The sequence below is a fragment of the Notothenia coriiceps genome, unplaced genomic scaffold, assembly GCF_000735185.1.
Source record: "Notothenia coriiceps isolate Sejong01 unplaced genomic scaffold, NC01 NC01_scaffold00000289, whole genome shotgun sequence".
Lineage (NCBI taxonomy): Eukaryota > Metazoa > Chordata > Actinopteri > Perciformes > Nototheniidae > Notothenia > Notothenia coriiceps.
In genome coordinates, this window is record NW_011332990.1 from 183,486 (window position 1) to 208,532 (window position 25,047).

General features: G+C 41.5%; 4 protein-coding genes across 5 annotated transcripts in view; 2 read left to right on the top strand and 2 right to left on the bottom strand.

Moving 5' to 3' along the window:
* The window catches only part of ppp4r1l (protein phosphatase 4, regulatory subunit 1-like), a 19,499-nt gene extending 11,556 nt beyond the window's left edge, over positions 1-7,943 (top strand). The window contains exons 11-20 of the mRNA XM_010796368.1: positions 87-586; positions 680-981; positions 1,177-1,263; positions 1,373-1,558; positions 2,862-3,023; positions 3,473-3,573; positions 3,813-3,933; positions 4,434-4,568; positions 5,084-5,225; positions 5,914-7,943. Of these exons, the coding sequence (XP_010794670.1) occupies positions 87-586; positions 680-981; positions 1,177-1,263; positions 1,373-1,558; positions 2,862-3,023; positions 3,473-3,573; positions 3,813-3,933; positions 4,434-4,568; positions 5,084-5,225; positions 5,914-6,059 (1,882 nt within the window). The 3' untranslated portion in view covers positions 6,060-7,943. The remainder of the gene's footprint in view (positions 1-86; positions 587-679; positions 982-1,176; positions 1,264-1,372; positions 1,559-2,861; positions 3,024-3,472; positions 3,574-3,812; positions 3,934-4,433; positions 4,569-5,083; positions 5,226-5,913) is intronic.
* A 712-nt stretch (positions 7,944-8,655) lies between these two features.
* On the bottom strand, positions 8,656-10,725 carry bcdin3d (BCDIN3 domain containing). The gene is made up of 2 exons (XM_010796484.1): positions 10,495-10,725; positions 8,656-9,508 (listed from the first exon to the last, which is right to left on the bottom strand). Exons 1-2 carry the CDS (start codon positions 10,696-10,698, stop codon positions 8,954-8,956), a joined length of 759 nt encoding a protein of 252 aa, XP_010794786.1. The 5' UTR covers positions 10,699-10,725; the 3' UTR covers positions 8,656-8,953.
* A 1,691-nt stretch (positions 10,726-12,416) lies between these two features.
* On the top strand, positions 12,417-12,885 carry cox14 (cytochrome c oxidase assembly factor COX14). Its single transcript, XM_010796730.1, has one exon. It carries the CDS (start codon positions 12,427-12,429, stop codon positions 12,598-12,600), a length of 174 nt encoding a protein of 57 aa, XP_010795032.1. The 5' UTR covers positions 12,417-12,426; the 3' UTR covers positions 12,601-12,885.
* cers5 (ceramide synthase 5) overlaps positions 12,711-25,047 on the bottom strand; it is a 23,528-nt gene continuing 11,191 nt past the window's right edge. The window contains exons 2-11 of one of the 2 annotated variants that reach the window (XR_800730.1): positions 24,921-25,026; positions 24,312-24,442; positions 23,943-24,000; positions 23,729-23,779; positions 19,458-19,550; positions 17,311-17,439; positions 16,483-16,589; positions 14,853-15,009; positions 14,061-14,202; positions 13,778-13,868 (exon numbers count right to left, since the gene is read on the bottom strand). Coding sequence is in view for 1 of the 2 variants with exons in the window: in XM_010796595.1 (XP_010794897.1) it covers positions 13,704-13,868; positions 14,853-15,009; positions 16,483-16,589; positions 17,311-17,439; positions 19,458-19,550; positions 23,729-23,779; positions 23,943-24,000; positions 24,312-24,442; positions 24,921-25,026 (997 nt within the window). In the remaining variant the exon portion in view is untranslated. Of the gene's footprint in view, positions 13,869-14,060; positions 14,203-14,852; positions 15,010-16,482; positions 16,590-17,310; positions 17,440-19,457; positions 19,551-23,728; positions 23,780-23,942; positions 24,001-24,311; positions 24,443-24,920; positions 25,027-25,047 lie in introns of both variants that reach the window. The other variant, XM_010796595.1, reaches the window with a different exon arrangement.

A 25,047-nucleotide genomic window follows, 5' to 3' on the forward strand; every position in this document is an offset into this window, starting at 1 on the left:
TATTTTTTTAAATGGCACTTCATATCAAAAAGGTTGCCGACCCCTGATTTAGAGTATCCCTAAATATTTTGTAACTCTCATTTCAGTGACTGCTCCCTAAACTCTCTGAACTGCTCCGACATCAGCGGCTGCCACACGGGAAGAACCATCGCTCACACGCCTCCCAACCAGGACGGCCGGGCCACACCGTCCCCAGAGCACGTGTCGACAGCCGATGGCGATGAAATGCACAACTACCATGACAACCATTCTGTTCCCGGAGGGATGCGCGGTGGCTTCACTCGCACATTCACGAACAGCAACGCCAGCCCCACGACCACAAACAACGCTAAAAACACAAAAGACATGGAGCAGACAGACGAGAACTTTAATTCTTTCAACTATTGGAGATCTCCTTTACCAGACATCAGCGAGGAGCTGGAGATGCTAACAAGTCCAAAATCAGAGGTAGGAAAAGAGAAGGACGAGGAGGTAGATGAACCGGATTGTCCTGATTCCAAGTCGAGTCCTGGCAAAACTACCAGCGACCAGATCCAGAAGGTCTTGGATTGTTTGCAACCGCACATTGATGACCCCGATGTACAAGGTGGGTGAACGGAGGCAGAATGAATTTGATGACCTGTATAGTAAGACTTGTCTTGGCGTGTAGATTGACTTGTTAATGTGAATTTACCTCCAGCCCAAGTCCAGGTTCTGTCAGCAGCTCTGAAGGCCGCCCAGCTCGACGACCCCGAAGACGAAGACCTCACTGAACCCGAGCAGGAAGAGCAGCCCGAGGAAAACACAGAGAGCCTGTCGGCGGAGACCAAATGTGTGGAGGTCCAGTCTGAGAGTGAAGAGTGTCCCACAGAAAAGGAGCCGATGACGGAAGCTCCTGCAGCCGAGCCCGAGTCGAGCCCTGTCCAGGAGCAAGGGGACGAAGAGACGCAGACGGAGCCCCTGGAGGACCAGGAAGAGTCTCCTCGTGACTCCCCTATTCTAGTACGAGACTATCACATCTTTACGGTTTAAGTCAGCTGTGTAACAACAACATATAGTGGACTGTTGATGGAATCATAATTGAAGCAAGGGTTTATCATTTCAGTCCATCAACAATAATGCATTGCATCTGCTCTGCCTGAATGTGTAGTGCTCTTGCTTTTCCCTAATGTGTGTTTTTGTTTACATTTTCCTCAGGAGTCTGAACTAATTGAGAGTGTAGAGGAGGAGGGAAAGGACGACTCTGCTCACAGCCCATTGTATGAGGAGAAGCCCAAGATCCAGGTCAGTCAGCACTTCTTTCACAACAGAGAACTTGCACAGACATGGATTATTTAATGCCTTCTCAATTCCTGTTATATCATCACACTCTTTATGTATTCCCCATCTCCAGAATGTGATCCCCCAGCAGCTGTTGGACCAGTACCTCTCCATGACGGACCCGGCCCGGGCCCAGACGGTGGATACGGAGATCGCTAAACACTGTGCCTTCAGCCTGCCGGGGGTGGCGCTCACTTTAGGGCGACAGAACTGGCACTGCCTCAAGGACACGTACGAAACCCTCGCTACTGATGTGCAGGTAGGCAGAGAAAGGGGGAATTCTGAGGGTAGATTTGTGTTTGTGATTAACACTTTGAAAACATGTTCAACTTGTCTAGGTGCTGGGGCTTAAAGACATTCTATCTTCTTGGATTTTATTGTTTTAGTTTCCAGTAAAATACATTTTGCCCTAAGAATCTGTCACAAAGTTGTTCTTTGTGATTGCTTAATTGAATAACTTATTTGCACAACTGTCAAAATGAAAAAACTTAAGGTAACAAATATTCTTTTAATTGAACTTTTAAATTGACACCAATGATTGGATAAGATCAATTGAATCAGGCAAGCATATACATCTATTTGCTTGCCATTTGTCTGCCTTGATTCGTGTGGAGGAGCGTTTGTGGACATATGATGCTTGCCTTGTGAGGCAATGAATCTCTTAGTAAGTGGGTTCATTCAAAAACAAACTGAAGCTGGTTATTTTGCGTCGGACTCTTTGGATGGCTATGCTGAAGTCACTGAATCAATGTTTCTCCAGCTTCATTATATCAGATATAGCACTGACAGACAGCAGGGTTCCCCACACATAGACTTTAATTGGGCGGGCCGCCCAGGTATATTAACGTCCGCCAAAGTATATTGAGGTTTAATCTTTTTTTATCCGTCCGCGAGCACGACGCCATCTGCAATCGATTAACTACCCCTCCTGTACCTGTTCGCTCTGCTATCGTGTGAAGGGTCTGCTTTATGCGCTCTGCAGTAACTCCGCTGCGAGGGTCAGAACAGTTCACCCCCCCTCCCTTTCAGATCTGTGGGAAACACTGTACACTATACTGTGGAGCGGCTTTTTTAAAGTAGTGCAGTGAGGGAAGGACCCTTTTTTTAAGGTTCTAACCGAATTTCTCTCAATCATGTTAACAGGAATCCCAACAATGTGCATGATTTTGTCATTTGTTATTTGATTTGAGAAACATTGCACTTGTTCCACAAATGCATCGCTTGACAACGTGAGCAAGAAAGGGAACTGCGAGGGGAAGCGTTGCCTCACTTCGAGGCGGCAGCAGTACAGACAGTGTGACAGCACTGCGTCACTCATTACCTAATATCAGCACTAAATGTGACTGTTGGCATGACAACGTTACACCGAACAATCGTCTATTCATTGCTGTCACTCGAGTGGCATTTTTATCTTAGAATCATCTTGCATCCTTAGTAAATATAAACCAATATGCAGTTATTTTTCTATTTCCTCCCAAAAACAACCTTTAAAAATAAAAACGTGCTTGTTCAGGGCTGGTGTTTTAATCTTTGTTTCTTTCCCCCCCTCCCCCCACCCTCAGTGGAAGGTGCGGCGTACTCTGGCGTTCTCCATCCACGAGCTGGCAGTGATCCTGGGAGACCAGCTGACAGCCGCCGATCTGGTGCCCATCTTCAACGGGTTCCTCAAAGACCTGGACGAGGTCCGCATTGGCGTGCTCAAACACCTCTACGACTTCCTCAAGGTGAGATTACACATTTACACACACTGATTCAAGTGTGAGGACACTATTTGCCAGAAGGATGAGTTGGTTTGGTCTTGGTTACTGTTTAAATATAACCGGGCAAGAGGCTTGTAAGTGTCCGTTACGGAAATTACATTTCAACAATGTAAAAAGTTAAATTACGGAGCACATTATTAGCCAAATGTTTACAGCACATCAAATGTAACTGCAACATCCGTTCTGGGCTCAATTCTGGCCTTGTGAGCTTTTTTGCATGTCCCACTGCTCTCGACCCCCTCTCATGACTAAACTGTCAAACAGATTAGGACATACATTTTAAATGTTAAATTCAAATAACTGTTAAGATTTGAGTGCACTTGTTTCAGGCTTTTTGGTTTTTCAAAGTAAGATAGGTTTGCTTAACAGGTAGCACTACCAGACTTCTAAGCTTGATAATGTTGTTGTTGCAGCTGCTGCACGCGGACAAGAGGAGAGAATACCTGTACCAGCTGCAGGAGTTCATGGTGACGGACAACAGTCGCAACTGGAGATTCAGATACGAGCTGGCAGAGTACGTCCCCTCTTTCTCTTCCTGTCGGGAATAATGACTTGTGTATTTGAACAAACCTCCTTCCTATCTGAGCCTTGATCATGTACCCTACATTTGACTATCATAACACTAATTATGTGTTAGATTTAATGCTCCAGATAATTCTCTGTCAATATGACCGCCTTATTTGATATTATAATATAATATTCAAATTGCAGTTAATTGACTGAAGTGCTCTCTCTCCTGTTGTCCCTCTCCAGGCAGTTGATCTTGATCATAGAGTTGTACAGCCACTACGACGTGTATGACTACCTCAGACAGATAGCGCTCACACTCTGCTCCGACAAAGTCTCAGAGGTCAGGTGGATCTCATACAAACTGGTAAGTGTGCAATATTGAATTAGGCTCTATTTCGCTGGTGTGACGGATGGTTAGGTCAGAAGACAGGAAATGAGTCACAATGATAGATGATGTTGAAGACAGGATGTGGGTATGTGATAATGTAATGCGCTGATAGATGTTTGATCATCTTAAGTTTGTTGCGATGACACTGAAGATGCGACACCTGCTATGGCCTTATTTGATAAAGCTTCATATTATATTTAAGCCTACTCGTTTAAAAAAGACGACAAGACATTTTTTTTAAATGTTAAAATGTTGTCTGGCAGTCTGAGGTGTTCATGCTTTGCAGCAATCATTAACTCATATGCAGACAGTCAGACAACTCTCAATCTCATGTTTGTTTGCTCTTCTGTTCTGCTATTGGTCCAATTATCGATCGATATTGAAAATATAGTATTCACAGATGAGCCTTTCTTTGACCAATGAACTGCTTTTGTATCCCCTGTTTTGATGTGTTTCATCACCTCTTGTGTTCTCAGGTTGTAGAGATCCTCCAGAAGCTGTATGCATGTGGGGCCGATGATCTGGGCCTGAACTTCATCAACGAACTCACCGTCAGGTTCTGCCACTGTCCCAAGTGGGTCGGGCGGCAAGCCTTTGCCTTCATCTGCCAGGTATGAAGCTCTTATCTCGCATTGCTTCTTCTTCATAGTGTCATTACCTGTTTTTCAACTCCATAAATAGCTGTCTGGGTCGGACTGCTTATCTGATGGTCATCCGAGCTACAGAATGAAATGGCAAAATGTTCACCCCGTTTATTGTCTCCAACATTCTAATCATAATTTTCTTCACTAAAAACGTATTTTAAAATGCATGAGTTATGCGTATAAAAATGTCATAAGTAAATTGAATGTATCAAAACACGACACCGGCTGTTTTATTTGAATGTATTGTTTACGTTAGAAAAGCTAATGAAAGATGAGAACTCTAGCTATGCATTACAGTAATGATATAGTGGGAAACGTGTCGTTCATGAAGCTGTTCATCAGCGTGTCTCTGTCACAGGAGCAGACTGATCAAAAGGGTTTTCACCAAACGCCTCTCCACTCCCTTCCTGTGTTTCGCTCGCCTCCTTTAACTGCAGCCTGTCTGTGTGACTGGTTTTTAATGTGAGCTCCTTTTTCTGCAGGCCATAGTGGAGGAGGACTGCATGCCCATGGAGCAGTTTGGCCAGCACCTGCTGCCCAGCCTGCTCAGCCTCTCCTCTGACCCGGTGGCCAATGTCCGCGTCCTGGTAGCCAAGGCTCTACGACAGAGCGTCATGGAGAAAGGTCAAGTGCAAATAAATGGAATAATTCATCTTTTCAGGATAAGGAGTCAACAATTCAGTTCAGACCAAAAGGGACAATACGTTACTGTGTTTCAATATTTTTCCATCAACTGACTCTTAACTAACACTTCTTTCTGTTGACACATCCCATAGCCTTTTTCTTAAAGGTCCCCTATTATACAGTTTTTCATCAATATATTATAGGTCTCAGATAAATACAAAACATGTCTCTGAAGTGTTTGGCTCCAAATACCAAACAGATCATTGCAGCATCCCACAATCCCCTCTGTTCTAGCCCTGTTTCAAAAGTGCTGATTCTCTGATCTTTTATGAAAAATAAGGAGCCACTCCCCACTCCTCTGAGAGATATTTGGTTAAAAAGAACACAATGGTGCTCGAGGAGGAGATTCAGGTGATAAGGTGGGGGGGGGGGAGAGTTACCTTAGTTGGCTATTGGTTACACAATACAAAAAAATCGTTATGACATCATAAAGTGGCCAAAATCTGAGCAGCTCATTTTCAGACCGGTTTTTATATAAATGGACAAAATAAGAGAGAGACTCTTTTTTTCCTGAAACTTTCAGAAGCTCTTTACACAGAGGGGACACATGTTTATGTATAAAATGACATTAAAAAGTGGATTTAGCATTTACCTTTTAAGCTAACTGAGTCTTGTGTTTTGTGTGCAGCTTACTTCAAGGAGCCGGGCTGTGCCTTCTCTGATGAGCTGGAGGAGACGGTGATGGCTCTGCAGTCGGACAAGGACCGGGACGTGCGCTTCTTCGCCAGCCTGGACCCGAACAAAGGCCTGATGGAGACGGCTCCCCTGATTTAGCCTCAGCCTCCGAGTCCCATCGCAGCCCACCTGCCTGTCTACCTACCTGTCTGTCTGACTGATGCACAGTCGGCATAAAACCTGCAACACCAGCACCTGACCAGATCCCCAACCTCTCGCCTGCTGGGTAGACCTGCACCAACACCAGCTGGGAGTCATGTCAGAGGATCAGAGAACAGAACAACCCAGCCCAGGCCCTGGTTGGGCACTACATAGCGCACATTGCATTCACAACACAAATGCATACTTCTCAGAGTTTTCAGAAAATGAGCAGGACTCAGAGGTTAGCTCCCTTCGTGCGAGCCGCCGTATTCACACATGAACTTTACCCCCACCCTCTTCCACACTAACAGCAACTCAATCCTTCCCCCAATCACAGACTTGTAAAACTACGACGGGCTCTTTCTCTCCAAAGCTAATTGTAAGCTTGATATAAAATTGCTGAATTGATTTTTTTTTTTTTCTTAATGCTTCATTTTGTGGATTTCTTAACGAACAAGCGGGCGAAGCCTGCCTGACTTTGAAGTGTGCACTAACTCAGGGGGACTCATCTGAACCTAAACAGCATTATTAGCTACGTGATAAGCAGCAGGATCCCTGGTGAAAAACAAGACAGCTCCAGCTCTCTGAGCAAGAGACCAGCCAAACCAAGTAGCTCTGCTGGTGTCTCGCGCCTCATTTCCTCTTAAAGATCTCCTCTCTCAGGCGTCCCTTGTCTCCTGAGATGTCCTCTGGGTTATCGTCTGTTCCCCTCCTACTGTCTCTACCCTCTGGTCTTCAGGGGCCACTGAACCACTACTGCACAGAAGGAGCGGGGATTCTGTCACTCAGCGTAACTCTCCATTAAAACCATATCATGACGTTTTTTGAAAGTTAACAAACTGTTGATGGCTTTCCCCCTCCCCCCCTCCTCGTGTCTGTTTACCAAAAATGTGACACAACGCGTCTCCCAAACGGCAGGGGACCAATAGAAATACCTCTGTGTGGACACGGCTGGCCAGTGTGGCGTACATGTAGAGGGACATCACACGGGCTCTGAATGTCCTCGTCTGAAACATCTTACCAAGGGCTCACGACGGAGTGACTCAAATCTCAGAAAGAAGAGGAAGAAAGCAAGCACACTGTTGGATTATGCATGTTTCCCCCTCCCCTCAGCAGCCCCCCTCCACCTTCCTCTTGTGTATAGTCTCTTCCAGTTCCTTAAGGTTGACCTCCTGATGTTGAATTTTGTGACCATGGTAGCTTTCAGTGGATCTGACTGACCAGTTGTACAGTAGGATATAGGAATGGCTGTGTGACCAGACTGACTCATCATCTTTTCCCCGTTTTTCTTGGTGAAATGATTTTAAGTACATGGTCTCTTGACATTTTGCAACTTTTTTGTACAGCTTAAACCTGTGGAGAAAACGGTTTGCGTGTATGGAACCAAGGCCAGTTTAGTCGAGATGTGTGTGAATATTGGGAGCAGTCACCAAGTCACTTTTTGTAGTCTCTCGGGCTCGTTTGTTCTCCTGTTGTAAATGGTAACCCTTGTTTTGTTTTTTTGAACATAGACATAACTTGAGAACTTAAAGCTGATTGTGGTGTGTGCTGTGCATCTCAAGTCTTTCTTCCTTCGAACGGAGAGCTCACCGCGGTAATGGCGGTGTCTACTCATCTCGTCTGTCTGCGATTTGTGTCCATCTCATTTTTTATGTAGTAGAACAGTTAATATATACATTTTATGAAAATTATTTTTCTTTTCAATTATGCACCACTGTTCAAAGATTTTATATCCTAACTTTACAAAATTTACAACCTTTGTAATATTCAATGGTTTCTTTTAAAAAGACATTTTATGTAATGTTATTTTTAGTATTCTGTAATTAAAATGATGAAAATGAATGTCTGTGATTTATGTTTTGTAGTTCCTGCTTTATTACTTGTGCCACAGAGTTTCATGTATTTGGTTTGTGTTTCAGCAGCTTTACAGAAAACCTACTGGCCTGATTTTCATGAGACTCTGAAAGGAACCAAGGAAAACCTCATTTAGCTTTGGAGCGGATCCAGAGCACGTGGTGGATACACTAACTATTTCTCTAACATTGCAGGGCGGTCCGTGCTCTGAGTGCACCAACCTGCTCGGTCAGATGATCCAGAAATATGTAGCTGCTTTTTTAATTGAATGTTTACAGTTATATTTGCATACCTACTCAAGTAGACAGTTGTATAACTAGTTGATCCGGAACATATCTCAGTTAAATTAATTCCTATATCAAAATTGAGGCAGATGAAATAAAAACACATAATTAGAAATTAACCACAAAACATTATGTATTTTGAGGTTTTAACCACAAATATCCCAGATTTCTTTATCTCTCCAGCTGGAATGATAATACAAAAATGTAAATGTTTAAGATTAAATGTATTTGTACCCATACATTCTATGTATTCTCTTATCCCAGCTTATTCAGTTTGAGGATTTGCTGTTATATATATCTTAAGGATTTGGCCGGATCAAACAAAGTATTTAAACATGTTAAAACATCGTTTACAGTTTTTTGATGTTTCTATAGACCAAATATGAAAAGAGTCATCTGAAGATAAACCAAAAATGTAAATAGATTGCAGCCTCATTTTTTTAATAGTTCAGTAGACAAATATATGAAGAATGTCACTCAGCAGTTGCCAGAGCAGAGTTGCATTTTCAATTAGCTTGTTTATCCCAACCAAGGGAACAAAAATACTCAGTTTACCGTCATTGAGGACAAACAAACGGTGATCGTCAAATCGTCCAGAAATGGTTAGGCATTTCTTAAAGTGATTTAAACAATAAACCTTTATAATCATTGCAGATTAACAATTGAACTTTAATCCTTCCCATTCCATGAAATGTTAGTTTTTGGTCTTCCTGATCATATACCTGCAGCCCTTTTGAAGAGCAGCAGCTTTCTGTCCCAGGTGGTGCTGCCGAAGCTCTGGATGAGCTCCATGCCACAGTGTCTCTCCAGATGCTCCCTGGCCTGTTCTGCTACGTCCCCGCGGATCTTCAGACTCTTGAAGTGGTCAAAGTCTGAGCGGCCCAGCTTCCTCAGCCTCCGTGCTGCAGAGCGGTAGCACTTCCAGGGCTGAGCCTCCAGCAGGAGGTGCTGGCTGATGGAGGCCAGGTGGGAGAGCAGCTGCAGCAGGCCGGCGTCTCCGTGGTTCAGGTGCACCCACATGGTGACGGCCAGGCACAGACACAGGTGGAAGTGGGAGCCGCCGTGCTGGTTGAGGTAATCCTGCAGCTGGTCAGCGTCTTTGGTGATGTCCAGAGGGATGAAGGAGATGCTGCTGGGCAGAGGGTTGCTCTGCTGAGCCCGCTGGATGAGAGTCTCATCCAAGTCGAAGCCCAGGAGATTAACTTTCCTCCTGTCTGACTCTTGTTCAGACACAGGCACCAGATGTTTGTAGAAGGCCACACTCAGATCCTGTCATTCACAGGGGAAGAAAAAGGAGAAACAAATAATGTAAAATGTGGATTCAACTTAATTTCAAATTATATTCAGAGTATCAACATAATTCCCAAAGATGCGATGATGCTGTTCTGGATTACCATATACATCAGGGCACTTGGTACAAAAACATAACATTACTTTGAACTTTTACTCAAGTAACAGAAGCAACAATACACTGTCGTGCATTTAAAATCTTATCTTACTGTCCAAAAAAGAACATGAGTATTAGCGTTGAAATACAACTAAGTACCATATACGTTATAAGGAATGGCTGATTTAAAAATAATAGAGCTGATATATGTGGGGTTTATATCAATATATTTATACAATGTTGGGAGATTCATCCATAAAAATACAATATGACTTATCATATTCTATTTTGAATAAAAACATCTGAATCTGTAAAGTGAATTAATGTTGCCAAAAAAAATTGTGAAGTAAAAAGTAGAATATTTTCATGTGAGATGTAGAAGAATACAAGTATAAATAGCATAAATTGGTACAATTACAAGTAAGTACCTCAACACTTACCTTTTATAGGGACAGTTTGTGTATTAAAATGAGTTTTCAGTATAGGATCAATCTACCTTCACATTTATTTAAAAAAAGACATGAAATACTGTGACTTTTGATTGAATACTATATTATGATTTATTTTATTATTTCTTAAATGCCTATTATACTATGACTTTTTTTTGGAGAGACAAAAAGACTATGACAGACATTTTTAAGGACATACTATACCATAATTGTTTTTATGGAAACGTAATGAATGCTGTACTTTGAATTTTAATATGTTTCACATAGTTTATGTTATAGCCTACTGTGAATTATTGTAATGGCATATACATGTATGAATTGTAAAGTTGAACATGTGTAGAATCCCAATCTACTTGAAGAATTACATAATATAAAGAATATTCCAGACGGTTAAAACACAGATGTGAAGAGTCTCATACCCCAGAGTTACAGCCCACGTCCAGGATCAGTGTGTTCTGAAGGCCGTCTTTGAGGCCTAAATCCTGCAGTAAAGTGGCGGGAATCAGGCTCAGACGGTTCTCCGGAGGATTGAATGTGTAATAGTTGATAAAGTTGCCATAAGGAGCGGCTCCTGGGTCATTCATTTCTTCAACTTCAGCTATATCTACCGACCATGTTGCCATCGTAAAGAGTGCGCCTTCAAAATACGTCCGGGTAGAATACATGAGGCTGCAGTCATATAAAAACGTTCCTGCTTAGTTTATGAAAGCACCAAAACACCAATATAATACCTCATGGATGCATTTCAATTTCCATGGTGTGGATACATATCAATAAAAAGAGAGAGCTGTGTCAGATATTTGAAAGTCTTTAATACGTTTAATGATTTTGTATTACAGATACTTATTGTATAATACAGATTATACTTATTGTATGATGCGTATTACTACATCTTAAAGTGATGACTAATGAAAAGAGGTGTTTTAAAGAGTAGTAATACAAAGCTTCATTGATTTGAAGTCACATGGGACCATTGGAAATATGTAAGACTTAATAAAGAAAACAACTCCTGCCTTTTCTCAACACTGTATATAATTAAAAACTAAAATCTGTGTCCTACTTGTCCAGTGTTCTTACCTATGGTTCTTCTTGGTCCAGTGTAGTAAAAACAATGCTACATTATATTACATGCATGATATGGAAGCTATTGAAAGATATTGAAATTAAATGAGACTTTTCCATAAGGAAACTTCTGCAAATGGCAAAAACACAATAAAAGTGTTGAATTTATTTATACATAATATATAATGATGTTGTGTAAAGCATTGTAAACGCATTTTCATTATATATTTCCAAAGTATTTGATAACATTGTGTCTGCTCCAGGTCAGCAGGGGGCGCTCTGTAGTTTTGCTCACAGATTTGCCTGAAGAAGAGAAAAGTCCCCTCAGTTTTTCCGTATCTTACGAAAGCGAAGGTTAGTTAGCTTGGGTGCTAACTTCACATGTCTGTGTGCTGACATTAAGGACAACTGCTTCTTCACTACCTGCGATTTTTATCGCTTTCAATATAAAAAGGTAAAATAACATTTAATTAAGTTCTTGCTCTTAGTTCTACGTGTTTTTAAGATGATCAAATAGTAAGCTAACTTGTAAAGCAACACAGCTAAACGACCGCTCGCTAGCCTCTAGCGACCAAGGGGAAATGTATGATTCTAGCAAAAAAAAAGAGTGTTATATGGTTTAAAGCATATTTAACATAATGGACTGTTAAAAAAACTCCGAATAGTTTAATTTGCTTCACATGATCAACAACTGCTACAGATAGCTTGGTGTGAGCGAGCAGTCTCAATGATATCAGCCTAAATAATCAGCAGTGAGTTTTATTTAAGGTTATAAGAACAAACTCAAAATTACCTTCAAATCTGAGCAAGTTGTGTTTGGCTCAAACATGGCTGTTTTTTTCTCAAATTAAAATCAGTTAACAATACAATGATACAAGCTTTTGTTAGTTGTATTTATAAACTGATATATACATCTATCAATCAGTACCTACAACTGTCATAAATGTAGTAAGTAGAGGAGAATTCCCATCTGATATGCTTGGGGTGTAGTAAAAGTATCTTTTGAACATTATCTATAAAAAGGCGGTGTATTGTGCCCCAAGAAAAGTAAACTTAAAAAAAGGACCTAAAACAGTCATAGTATGTCACAAAAAAAGGTCTGGATATCGCCATTATATCATATTCATGGATTATTTTGTCTATAACAATCCTGTAGAAACAATAAACACCATGACAGCCCTAATGCCCACCCCTGTACTACCTGAGTAAAGTCATTTTCTATCTCTACTTTCTGTACAGTATTTTGATGCTGAACTTGCTCTGACTTTGTGTCCTTCAGGATCCTCAACATGGTGTCTGGGAAGCGCATCGCCGATTTCGGCTACAGGACGTTTACTGCCTCGATGATGCTGCTGTCGGTGTACGGAGGCTACATGTGTGTGATGCGAGGGTACCGCTTTGTGCAGAAGCAAAAGCAGCTGAAACTGGCTGCAGAAAACCAGGAGGAACTCCTCAATGAGTGACATGATTGATGTTTTTGCACATGTGGACATTTCCAATTCCTCCCTTTTCTTTTGGTCCGTCGCTAAATCATGAAGATGTTCATTCTTCTCAGGACATTAAAGTGATTTTTTTGTGTGGGTATTGTGCCCTCTCAAGCAAGATGTTGTTTATAAAAATGTCATCAAGCAAAATCAACCAAGAATATATTGCTTCAAAGGCTTCTGTAAAATCCATGTTGTGAGTGTATCAGAAAAGAGGATGGCTACAATTCTTTGATTTGTAATATATTAAATGCTTTAACCACACAAAGCAATGTTGTATTCACAAACATGACACCATCATGAAAGACATCTTTCAACAAGAGCATATATTTGGAAATATTTTTACAAGGCACTCAAGTGAGAATGTGATACGAGACATTTAGTAAAGTCCTCATACCTGGATTCCTATAAAGGCAGTGGCAAACAATTTCATACACATTTGGTCTCAGAAGAAGTAGTACAAAACAAAGTAGCTTAACAACATTGTTAAAGGAAAAATCTACAATGAATCGCAGTAGGCAAACTCTTCTCTCGCAAACGCCTCAAGTGTTTACTTCTGTTCATACAAACAGCAGGTGCATATTTTAAAAGCTGATAAAACCACAGCTATAATAAGTTACTTATACCATATTCCAGTTAATTATACATAAAATACCTGCTGTTACATCACAGATTGAAAATACAACACAATTAGTGTTTTCTGCCCTTTGTGATCCAGTGTGATTTAACCCTTAACTGAAAAATAATCAAGTTCATCTGACCAATAAAACTGGGAGAGAACATTAAAACCAACAATCAACATCTGCAGCCAAACTCGGCACAAAACCAATCCCATCGTTTGAAAAATAAGGCTATACAAAACACTTGCTTCAACAGATCTCCATAACGTTTCCACTTTTACATGTCACCTCTGAGAGGTGTCATACATGTCATTACGAGGCTCTTAGCAGATATCAGTGTATCCATCCTCAGTGTGTGTGTGTGTGTGAATGTGTGTGTCGGTGTAAGCTTTGAACGTCAAAGACACACAAAGCACTTATTACATATTATGGGATGAACTGCAGGGGGCTCCCAGCCTCGTGTCACCAGCTGCTGTGGTTCTGCACTCTAGCTTTGGCAGCAGCACAGTGGCCGTTAGTGCCGTTTTCTCCCTTAGGAGAATGAGAGTAAGCCTTCGGACCGTCTGTGGGCGTGTCAGGCTCGTTCTCTGAGCTGCTCTCAATGTCACTGCGGACATCGTTGCACACCTAGGAAGCAGATGGAGCAGGAAACAGGATATTATTGTTTTGAGAGAAATAAGCTCAAACTACAGATGCTAATCAAATGAGCTCTAACACAGCTGTCCCACTTAAACTGAATCGCTTAACAAAAATTAACAGGAAAGATGGAGTCAAGCTGTGTGAAAGGTATTACAGCAGAGGGAGCCAAAATAAACTTACAGCGAGAAAAAGAGACGGTAAAAGGTCTCAAGCGGGGAAAGCAAACGAAGAAGAAGCGAGAGGAGTGGAGAAGGGCTCATTGGACAAAGAAAGACAGGATCTCCCTCTCTCTCAACCCAGAGGGAGAGGGAACAAACAGCGTCTGCAGAGAGAACGACAGTCAGGCACAGCTCAGAGAGAAGTGCAAACGCAGCAAATTCATCACCAAAAAGCCTAATGGGTTCAGGAAATTGATTGATTGATTTTGTGTTCTTTTTGCCCCTGAAAATCAATGTTTTATTTTCCAAAGGGTTGGGACATTTGTGTTCATCTTTGCTTAAAAGAACATATATTATTTTTATTCCTGAAATACATTTATAGCCATTCATTTAGGCCAAAGTTTGAGCTAGTCAAAACCTAATGAAATTACAGAAACTAAAAAGGTAACAGACAAGTAAGAAGATGTTTGTTTATTTGCAGGTTTTAGTAGCTGCAGGAAGGGTATTGATTTGTATGATGTCAAGTCCTTCAGCAGGTCCATACTTCAACATATTCCCTCAAATAATCTAGAAAATAATGAAGAAATATTGTTTATGTTTCGGAGAGACAAGGGGATATCTTGTAATGTATTGCTATGCAACTATATTACATAAGGCACAAAAATAAGCAAATCTTCAAATTGATAGGCTGGAAGTATTGAGTGTCAAAATAGTTGGGCATTACTTATTTTTCTACCGGATCAACGAATGGTTTAATTGTTTTACTTTTACATCATATTACATAACTCTCTGTAATGTGTGTGATGTGACCCACCTTGCCCCTCAGCACGGCTTTGACAGCTATACGGGCTATGAGGTAGGACCAGATGATGTGCAGCACTTGGAGGACGAGCAGTAAGAAGTTGAAGAGCCACCAGGAGGGGTACGGCCCCACTATGGCCCAGCTCTCGAACATAGTGGAGTTCAGGACCCTGGGGCAACAATGAGGCAAACAGATGCGTGATCAAGCTGCACGTTAACCATATTATTAACCAGCACTCCCCTAATGAGGCCCTTTATAACAGCACACAATGTAACTCCCTTTTGGATGCCATGGCGACCAAGCAGGCGAGTAACATGTCTCGAGTGTAGTGTTAGGTGATTGGATGGTGAGGTCACGTCTTCCTTTAAATCTGTGTGAGTGACAGGAGGTTGTCAACAGACCCACATCCCCCAGCAGAGGTTCGGATTTCAGTGCAGGTCGCTGCAGCTCTATACACTCATCACACCAAGACACTGAATATAGCTGCTCAGGTTACTGCCGTCAATGATAGGTTCCCTATTGTGTGTGTGTGTGTCTCTCTCTCTCTCTCTCTCTCTCTCTCTCTCTCTCTCTCTCTCTCTCTCTCTCTCTCTCTCTCTCTCTCTCTCTCTCTCTCTCTCTCGACGCCTAGCTTCAACATCCAGGCCTCCGTCTAACCACCTCCATTTAAAGGGATACTACTGTGAAGTGGGGTCGTTTTAGGTTCTAATGTATGGCCAGTAGATGGTGGTCAGCACGCCCTAAACTCAGAGACGGGACAGGAGTACCAGCACAGGAGCAAAGCAGTACATTGCTGTGGATGGGGCATACTTATTTTAGCCAACTCAAATAAACCACATCTAAAATAAAGTGTTTATCAAATTGAGAATATTTTCTCTGCTTTATCTTGCCATCAGACTCTGCTAACAAAAGCAGTAATTTTACCTCGGGGGTTGGTGCTCTACTTTGCTGCCTCAAAGTAAATTACTGCTCTTGTCAAAGCAGTATGGTGGTTTTGAGGAGAGCATAGCTAATGGTTCCACAAAAGGCTGCCTGATGGCAAGGTAAAGCACTTTGAATGGCTAAAATAGGTTTTGCTGTGCACAGCACTTTTTTTATTTACTTGCTTGCCGTTAGTTTCTTCAAACTGGGTGTGTGCCGACCGCCATCTGTGACTAAGAAAGAGTACCTCATACAACCGCAGTTCAAATTATCTTTTAATTATTTTAAGACCAACAATTAGGAGACATCTCTGCGGTGCTTTGAGCAATTAGTAAAATAATGATGAAACTGTTAATCGTCCTGGAAATGGCCTCATATGAAGGTGGTTGTTGTATAACTTATTCATAACATAGCAGAGTACAGGCCGTGTGCTACTGCTTACCACTGTTACTGAATACAAGATACTGTTTGTATCGAAATGTTTTTAATTTAAAAATCCAAGCACTGGATTACATTGTTTTCTCTTCAAGCCTTTGCTAACTATAATAAACCTAAACGACAGTGTTATGCACACAATTACCAAATGAATGTAAGCCACCTTTAAAGCTATAGCTTTATAATAATTTCCTGCTAAAATAAGATATTATGCATTAATCAAACTCATTATTATGGTAGAAGTAGTATTATTTACTGTGAGGTTGAAGGTGTTATTGAAACTCACCATATTGGATAAATAACTAGTCGTGTGATGAAGAATGCCACACTGAACACAATGAACAGGAAGTCACACAGGCGCTGGTACTTGGCATAGTTGGCCAGCTTGGCTAGCTGTAGAAAAACAAATGACAGAAGCAACAGTTAATGATATGTTTAATGAAGAGTTTTGTTTCATTACCACATATTCCTGGGTCCATACAACTAGTCTGTTTGGTTTGCAGCCAAGAGGAAGTGAACTAACAATAACTATTCATCTCCATCGTTTAGAAGCGGCTGTGACTCAGTGGATAGAGTGCAGGACTTCGAATCAGGGGGTAGCAAGTTCGAGTCCCACTGCAGTCAGCATGTCGTTGTGTCCCTGGGCAAGACACTTCACCCCAAATTGTTCCTGTGGGGTTTGCCCACAGTACTGAATGTATGTAGGTCGCTTTGGAAAAAAGCGTCTAACAAATGACATGTAATGTAAAAGAAAACTGACTTGAAACCAAAAGGCTACTGGACAATATACTAATAAGAAGTGTACATGTAGAAGTGTAGGCTTCACAATACCTGTATAAAAAGCAGTAACATGTTTCTATATCTTCCTCATCTTTCCTTTATATGTTGGTGTATCAGCATGTTGGCAATAACTTCTCTTCAATATCAGAAATGTACTGTAAACAGATCGCAAAACACAGTTTTCAAATAACATTATATTCTCAGTCAAAAAAGATGCAAATACAAAGTAAGTATAAGATATGAGAGGAGAGGATTATTCAGGTTAGTTGAAAAAAAAAATGAATTGGTGTTTAACTTGAATATAAGTGTGTGATCACCACCGTGTCTGACTGACCTCTAGCAGGAAGTCGGAGGCGTCGTGTACGCACATCACGAGACTCCCTACTCGCGTCATGTTGTTGACGTAAGAAAAGCTGATCAGACCAATCGTCGCCAGGTGATGGATGAACATTATCATGAAGTCCTGAAGTCAAAGGGAGAGAGGGATGGTTACATATGTGCACACCAAATGTTTACCTGTAAACATGTTAACTTGTTTTAAGTGTCTTTTTAACACAATTATCACTTTCTTGTTTCATTTGAATCATTGTTTGCCATAAAGTCATCGTATAATATGTAATAAAAAACTGCGATTAAAAAATAATAGTGTAGTACTCCATAAACTCTTAATATCACTGAAAAGTCACATTATGGTATGCCATAAAAGTCGTAGTCATAGTTTGTAATATGAATGCATACAAAAATCACAGGATATTAGGCTAAAAGCTAAATATCACAAAGAATTTGCCAAGCATTTAGACGGCTCGATATAATACATTTTTCAAATAAACAAACAAAAGCCTGATGCACGACCAAAGCAGGAGAAAGGGAGGATCACATTTTGTAGCAGCATGTTATGTGCTCATATGTTCTGAATGCAATCAACATGGTGTCTTTAGTCTTTTGCATGTGAATGGTCTGCAAAGACTAAAATACGCTGCCATTGGACTCTTTTGTTCACTTCCGTGACAGTGACATCACTACATAACACTCACAAGTCTATTGGCTAGCGCTCCAACACATTGTATGCTAAGGGTAAGGACATCTCAAAGCGATTTACCAATCAAAACAGAGCCGACCAGCTAACCAATCAGAGCAGACTGGGCTCTGGTTTCAGACAGAGGGTGAAAAGAGGTGCTGCAGCACAGGCAGTACGAGAAAAAAAGAGCTTTTTGAACATTAGAGCATGTAAACATGCCACAGTAGAGCACAAAATACAATTATGAACCTGAACATGAGTATCATAGTGCTCCTTTAAGAGGAAAAATAAGAGTAGAACAGGTAGTGCTGGATTCATAGAGCCAGAAGATATGACGGAAATATTAACGGAAAAACCTGAGACACATGCAGAGACTCGAGAGCATCGACAGGATTTCATGTGTTGGTATGCATGTTCTGAATTTCTTATTTGACCTTTCTATACTGTATCTTTCACTTTTTTGTTGTTTCACATTACCATTTGTATTTTAACCTCTATTACTATTTTAGTTTTATAAACATATTTATATATTCTTTTTTTTATCTTCGCCATTATGTTAATCCTTTAACATCCCTTCGGATATCAATAAAAGCTTATCTGATTGTATCTCTTAATTCAACCTACATCCATCAGTTTCAATGTTAATCTGTTGTGTACATTTCTGCACAAGATCAACAGACTCATTTTGTAGGATTTTAGATACTGAAGATTAAGCGAGAAATCATTTGAGAGTTTGCAAACACAGTGACATTTTTTTTATTAGAACCTGAAAAGTTTATTGAAGTTTATTGAAGTCCTCACTGTTTGCATGAATACCTGCTCTTTTGCTTTTCTTGGGCATATTTATTCACTACATTTGTGGTTTGGGGCAAACTGTAAAGTAATTACAATGCAACTGAGCTGAGGAAGAGCGTAACAGTGAGAATCGCCTGTGGGGATTTCCATTTAGCTTCATAAACACAACTCTATTTTAGCCCAGTTTTCCAGCTTCACATTCCTGATAGTTGCCGTCTGATATGTCTAAAACATTCAACAGCAAATGTCCGCAGCTACTAGCTCCACCTCTCATATGCTGGAATTTATGTAATTCTGACGGAGTTAGGCCTGCTCCATTCTGAAATCACATGACTGTGGGTGCCCTCGTGCTGAAAATACAAAGCATTCACAGACGGAGCAGTACCAGTCCCACCACGCCCCCCCCCTCTCTCAAAAAACTAAAACATGTGACCTTCAAAAATTACCCCAAATGTACGATCTTGAAACCAAGCAAATTTAGAATCACTTTTGATATTGATGCATTGTCACTTATGTGCATACAATTGAAACACTTTGCAACACACATATACATAAACACTCACAAATATATTTCTGTTACGGAACAATAAAGGTATTAATGAAAGTTTCACATTGAGCAGCAACTCTGTGGATCCAGTGTGTGCAATAGTCAGTGTGGTTTCACTCACCTTTCTTTTAATGTCAGTGAACTGGGAGAACATTAGGGACCAGTAGAAAGCCAGTTCTGTTACATAGTAGTAGTAAAGACCCGGAGTCATGATCTGAAGAGGAAGAAAGGTGAGACAAGTTCAAATAAGAGTTTTATTATTTGAAAGTATTTATTTTACACAGTGTTAAAAGGGAAAGAATGATGTATGGCCACCACTGTGCAACACATCCTGTCCCGGTGAGTCACCATGAAGTTACTATATCATAAAGCATGAGAAGATGCCGTCCAGTGAAATGTGTTATGTATGTGTCTTAATCTGGTTAATCTCATAACAAAAGGCAGATCTGCCATAATTATAGTTCATAATTTATGAACTACATTTGAATTGATAGCTTTGATATGTAAAATCTGAATGTGAATCTGCAGCGTGAGTTTTTATATGATTGAAATGTTACCAGTGGTCTGTGAATGAGATCTGCAAAAGAAAGTTAGCCAACATTATAAACCCAACAAAGAAACTGCATGATATCAAGACAGGATCAAATAAGATGAGATAAGATGGTTCTTTATTGATCCCTGTAGGGGAATGCAGGTGCTACAGCAGCAACAGAATAAGAAAGAACACAGATAGTACATATATTAACTGCTTTTTATAACATACTATAATTTATACAGGGAATAGGAGAAAGACTGTGAAGTTAAAGTAGATACTGAAAAGTTTCTAAAGTCAGATTCTCTGCCATTTACTCAACGTTTAAGTGACAGAGGTAATAATTATGGAAGCCTATTTACGCCATTAAAAGAAAAATTAAGATGAAAACTAAGATCTGTTATTAAAAAATGTTTAAGTCTTTTTTTTATTATAGTTTTGTATTTCAGAAGAATACTCAAAATACTATGTCATTATATTGAGATATTACATGTGTTGTTTTGAGGAAGTTCTTTTTAAATCATGGTCTTTCCTTAAAAAAACACAATTCATTTTCTGGCTTTTCTTGGTCAACTGAGCACACGAAATACCATTAGACGCGTTCACACCGGAGTTCTTTTCCCCGTACTTTCCCCGTTTAGTTCCGTTAGTACCTCTTATTTTGCGTTCACACCAAAAAGAGTACTTAGTGCCGGGAACTTTTACCCCCATTTTAAGTGCCTGCTAGAGAGGTGGTACTATCCTGGGGAGAAAAAAGTACCAATTTCTATTGGCTGGGCGAATTGCAAACCACGCCCCGTTAAAACTCTGAAAAGTTTTGTGAAGTTTTTGTATTTGCTAGCATTAGCATTAGTTTTTGTATTTGCTAGCATTAGCATTATTAGCATTAGCATTAGCCCCGCGCACCAACGGAGAGAGACTAACTTATGACAACAACAAAAAAACATGGGAGCGGTGGAGATGAGGAGGTGTCGGCGTTCTGGCGATTTACTCGGAAGGCTTCCGTAGAAGCTGCTGGGAGTCCCAGCAGCTTCTACTGAAGCCAGTCCCCAACTCCGGGGACTTCCGGCCGGGGACTTCGGGTGGCAGTATACGCCGTGAAGTAGTTTGCGGCCTGCCAGTAAACCCAAAGCAGAAGAAGAAGAAGTGAGGTCAGCGGCTCCATTTGCGCAATCTTCCCTCAGGGAACTTATTCTGGTGTGAACGCGATCTGTACTTAGTGCCATGGGGGTACTAAGTTCTGGCACTAAGTACAGCAAAGTATTTGGTGTGAAAGCGGCTATACAATCCAAACAGTTCAGTTGTTTACTTTGTTCAACGGTAAGCTGATTAGATAAACAAAGACTGGAAGTGCATCNATACATGAGAGTAGACAAACATAGATAATCAAAACACATATAACCACACTTAGATAGCATTTAGAAGGTGAGCGTTTTATGTTTTTTACCTGCGGCGAAACAACAAAACATCGCAATAGCAAGGCACTCTTTGATTTTGTTACCCTTGTAGTACAACCACCCTTGCATTAGATTTATCTAAATTAACGTAAAGCACTGATATTTGTGCGGTCATATATTTATTTCGACATAACCATATTAGTTGTGGGTCAAATAGATATATATATATATATAGGGTTTACCTTAAGACAAAAACATTCAAGATGTCTTAACACAAGACACTCTTTGCCTTTTGTTACCCTCGTAGCACACCACTTGTGAATAGTTATCTAATTAACATAAGCACACTGACTATATTGTAACCGTCATATATTTTATTTCGACATACACATATAGTTGGGGTCATATATATATAATAATGACAATAAAGTTGTGTGCCGGTTACCTACGGCCACGCAACTACCATCAAGAATGTAGTAACTGGACTAATCGTCAAAAATATTATTTCAAGAACATACAACATACAGCATATAACACCAGCGGTAAACTGTAATAAGGTGGGTTTGCCTAGATACCCGAACCCCATAACAAGACGTGCCTCCTTTAAACTCACTCGGCCTGAGGACAAAAGGCGGCCAGAAGCGAAGGGCTCGAACTATTCACGAATGGACTACCAAAACGTCTACGGAAATTAATTTTCAGATCGAACCATCGGAAGCTGATGGGGCGGAGGGCTTGAGGGCAGAGAGCCCGTCGATGTAAACCACTGGGGCCTGTATTCAGCCAACAACGCGCGTGAGGCTCTGACTTGGCTCGGTTACCGTGTCATTGGCGGCAAAAAAACAAATTTCTGACGGGCCTCAAAACCCTCTGTGAACGCCGACGTACCAAGCGAAGTCCGCCTCCGAGTCAAGCCGGAAGGTGCCTCACTGAACTCGATGACTCGCCGCATAAAAGTGCAGCACAAGCCCGCGACCCCCTCGAGGTGACCGCTGGGGCTGCCACCCGAAATAATGTAGAGGACGGTCCCCTAATTTTATACGGTTCGCAAGAGAAGTTCCGAAAGGACGATTTCTGAAAGCTCGACAGTGGCCAAGCCTTTGCCCCGGCTGCGACACCGCGACGGAGTCGATAAGTATCCGGACCCCCCTGTTGTTCCGAGAAGACTGGTGGCATACCTCTACTACGAAGTCGGACGGACCCCATGCCTTCGTTGGTTGTAAAAACAAGTATAATTGACAAAAAGAAGCTGTGTACGGCGCGCGCCGCTCCACATGTCTGTTCCCGAGAAAACGATTGTTCCGATAATGACTTCGGGCGTGAACCGCTTCTTCCGGCGCCTGCAGAAGGACCGTTGTGTCGCAAATGGAGGCCTGCCACGACCGCGGGGCTGGTGCGTCGCCCGTTGGAGAAGGGACCCATGTCCGTACGTAGGATCGTCTTCGGAGGCCCCGGCTGCACTCGTTTAGGCTGAAGTTCATAATCAGGGTCTGATTGTGGCCGAAGTACATCCTCATCTTCTGACGGAGAGTCAGCGCTGTGCGGTGGAGATGCAGATGTGCTCTGCTCTGCTGGCTATGGAAAAGGTGTCGCTGCTGGCATTATTCATACTACGCAGGATCCTATCTCTTGAACCCATTGGTCTATTTTGGGGGTTGACACATTTTTTGAAACTTTAGAGCCAATAGAATCGAGGAGGAGTTATGGCACATTTCCACTGCAGCGGGGTAGCCCCGTTTAACCGTCCCTAAGCGTCCTCGCTCAGGCCTCGGGCTGCCTCGCTGGCCGTCCGAGGCCGTGGCGCATTTCCATTACAGTTTAGGACCTGGGGCAGCAACGCAGTGTAGGCGGGGCATCTGTGCAGAGACATCCTGGAACACTTACACATTTCGAGTTGTTCCTTCGAGCTCCCGCTGGATTTTATCATCCCCAATGAGATGTAGGAACGTCGTCACCTCCTCGGTCGACCACGGTGTGCTTTTCTTTGACGTTGCCATTTTTGTAGCTCCTCAGTTTACAAAAATGCTGTGTATAAAAATGCTGCAAGCTTGCTTCTAGACATATATACGTATATATATGCGACGCTAGGGATGATCTCGCGTGCGATCTTGTGACGATTCTCTCTGACCAATCAGCAGTCGAGAGTGTTGACGTCACTAGTTCAGTTCTGGCCCTGGCCTGATAGAACCACGATTTTATGAGGCCGGAAAAAGAGGGAAAAAGTACCCGCTGGCCGGTGCTACGCTATATGGAAAGGCCACCAAAAACTGGCCTGGCCGCTTGAGGATGATTAAGGACGCTTAAACGGGGCTACCCGCTGCAGTGGAAATGCGCCATTAGTGCCGGCACTAAGTACAGCAAAGTATTTGGTGTGAAAGCGGCTATACAATCCAAACAGTTCAGTTGTTTACTTTGTTCAACGGTAAGCTGATTAGATAAACAAAGACTGGAAGTGCATCATACCTGATAGGGATAACCGTACCAGCAATGCCGAGTATCCCACATCCAAGGAGTCTACAAACAAACATGGATTAGTTCAGAAAACAATCCAACTGACTGATATCTTTGGGAATATTCCCATCCAATCAAAAATTATCAATGAGAAAACAAACAATCACATCTTATTTCTCCTCCGTGTTTATAAGTGCTTCCAAGCTTGATCTGATTGTGTGCTCACCTGCCACAGAAACCGGAACCCATAGGTAAATATGCACAAATAAAATGTAAACCTCCACCTACGAGTGAACAAGAAGGAATTATGATCCAGAAAATAGGGCTGGTTAAGGAGAAACAGCACATTAAAGATAATAAAATATAGTAAGCATTCCCATACCACTTACCTGGGTCTCTCTCCATCCTTCTGATTCTTATTTCAAATCTTAATCCTTACAATAAACAAGTCTTAAAGAAACTAGAACCACTAAAACTGAAGTAGTGATATGGGCTCATACACACTATACATAGACACACAGCACCAGAACACACAAGTAGTGTGTGCTCATGCATGCAGAGAGGTTAAAGTTGAACACAACAGGGATTAACCTACATGCTCTCACAGAACTTAGTGTGAGTGCTGGGTTTGTCTTGGTTCCTGCGGTTTCTAAACCAGCGCTGGACTTTTCGCACCTCCCAGTCCAGCTGCTTCGACAAGCCATCCAGATGCCGAGAGTCTGGAGACTGTGTAGAGAGAAAACAGGGATGAGAAGACAGCTTGAACAAAAGAAACAGTTCCCAGTCCAAGCATATTGCAGTTTCTTTTTATATCAGAGGCTCTCAAGATAACACTCTCAGTGGGAGTATAGAAGTCAAGAGAATAAAGAAATTATCAGGAGAACGCTGATCTAAAAAATCCTGTGAAAACTGCAACAAAGAAAGGGAGAAATTTAATAAAATACTATTACAATCGGGACAGAAATGTGCATAATATCATAAAATATTAATCACGCTATCGGTTCCCAGGGTGCAGTTCCCTCAGTGGATTGTAGTCCATTAAACACAATTATTTTAAAGAGAACTTTTCAAAATACAAAGAGCTTTACACAGGCTGCATTTTAATATAGATTTATCCGAAGAGGTCTGACTTGCTGTTCAATAAAAAAAGGACTCTAAAAGCAGCCTCAGCCTTAACATCTATGTTGTTAAGAAAGAAGCAGACCTTTGTGATGGATGTAAACACTTTCTCCAGCACCGCATTAGGATGAGCTCTTCGTCCAACACCAGGGTGGATGAGGAGGCTCCGGGCACAGGGGCTGGCAACACACCTGAGGCAGAGGAGAGAAGGG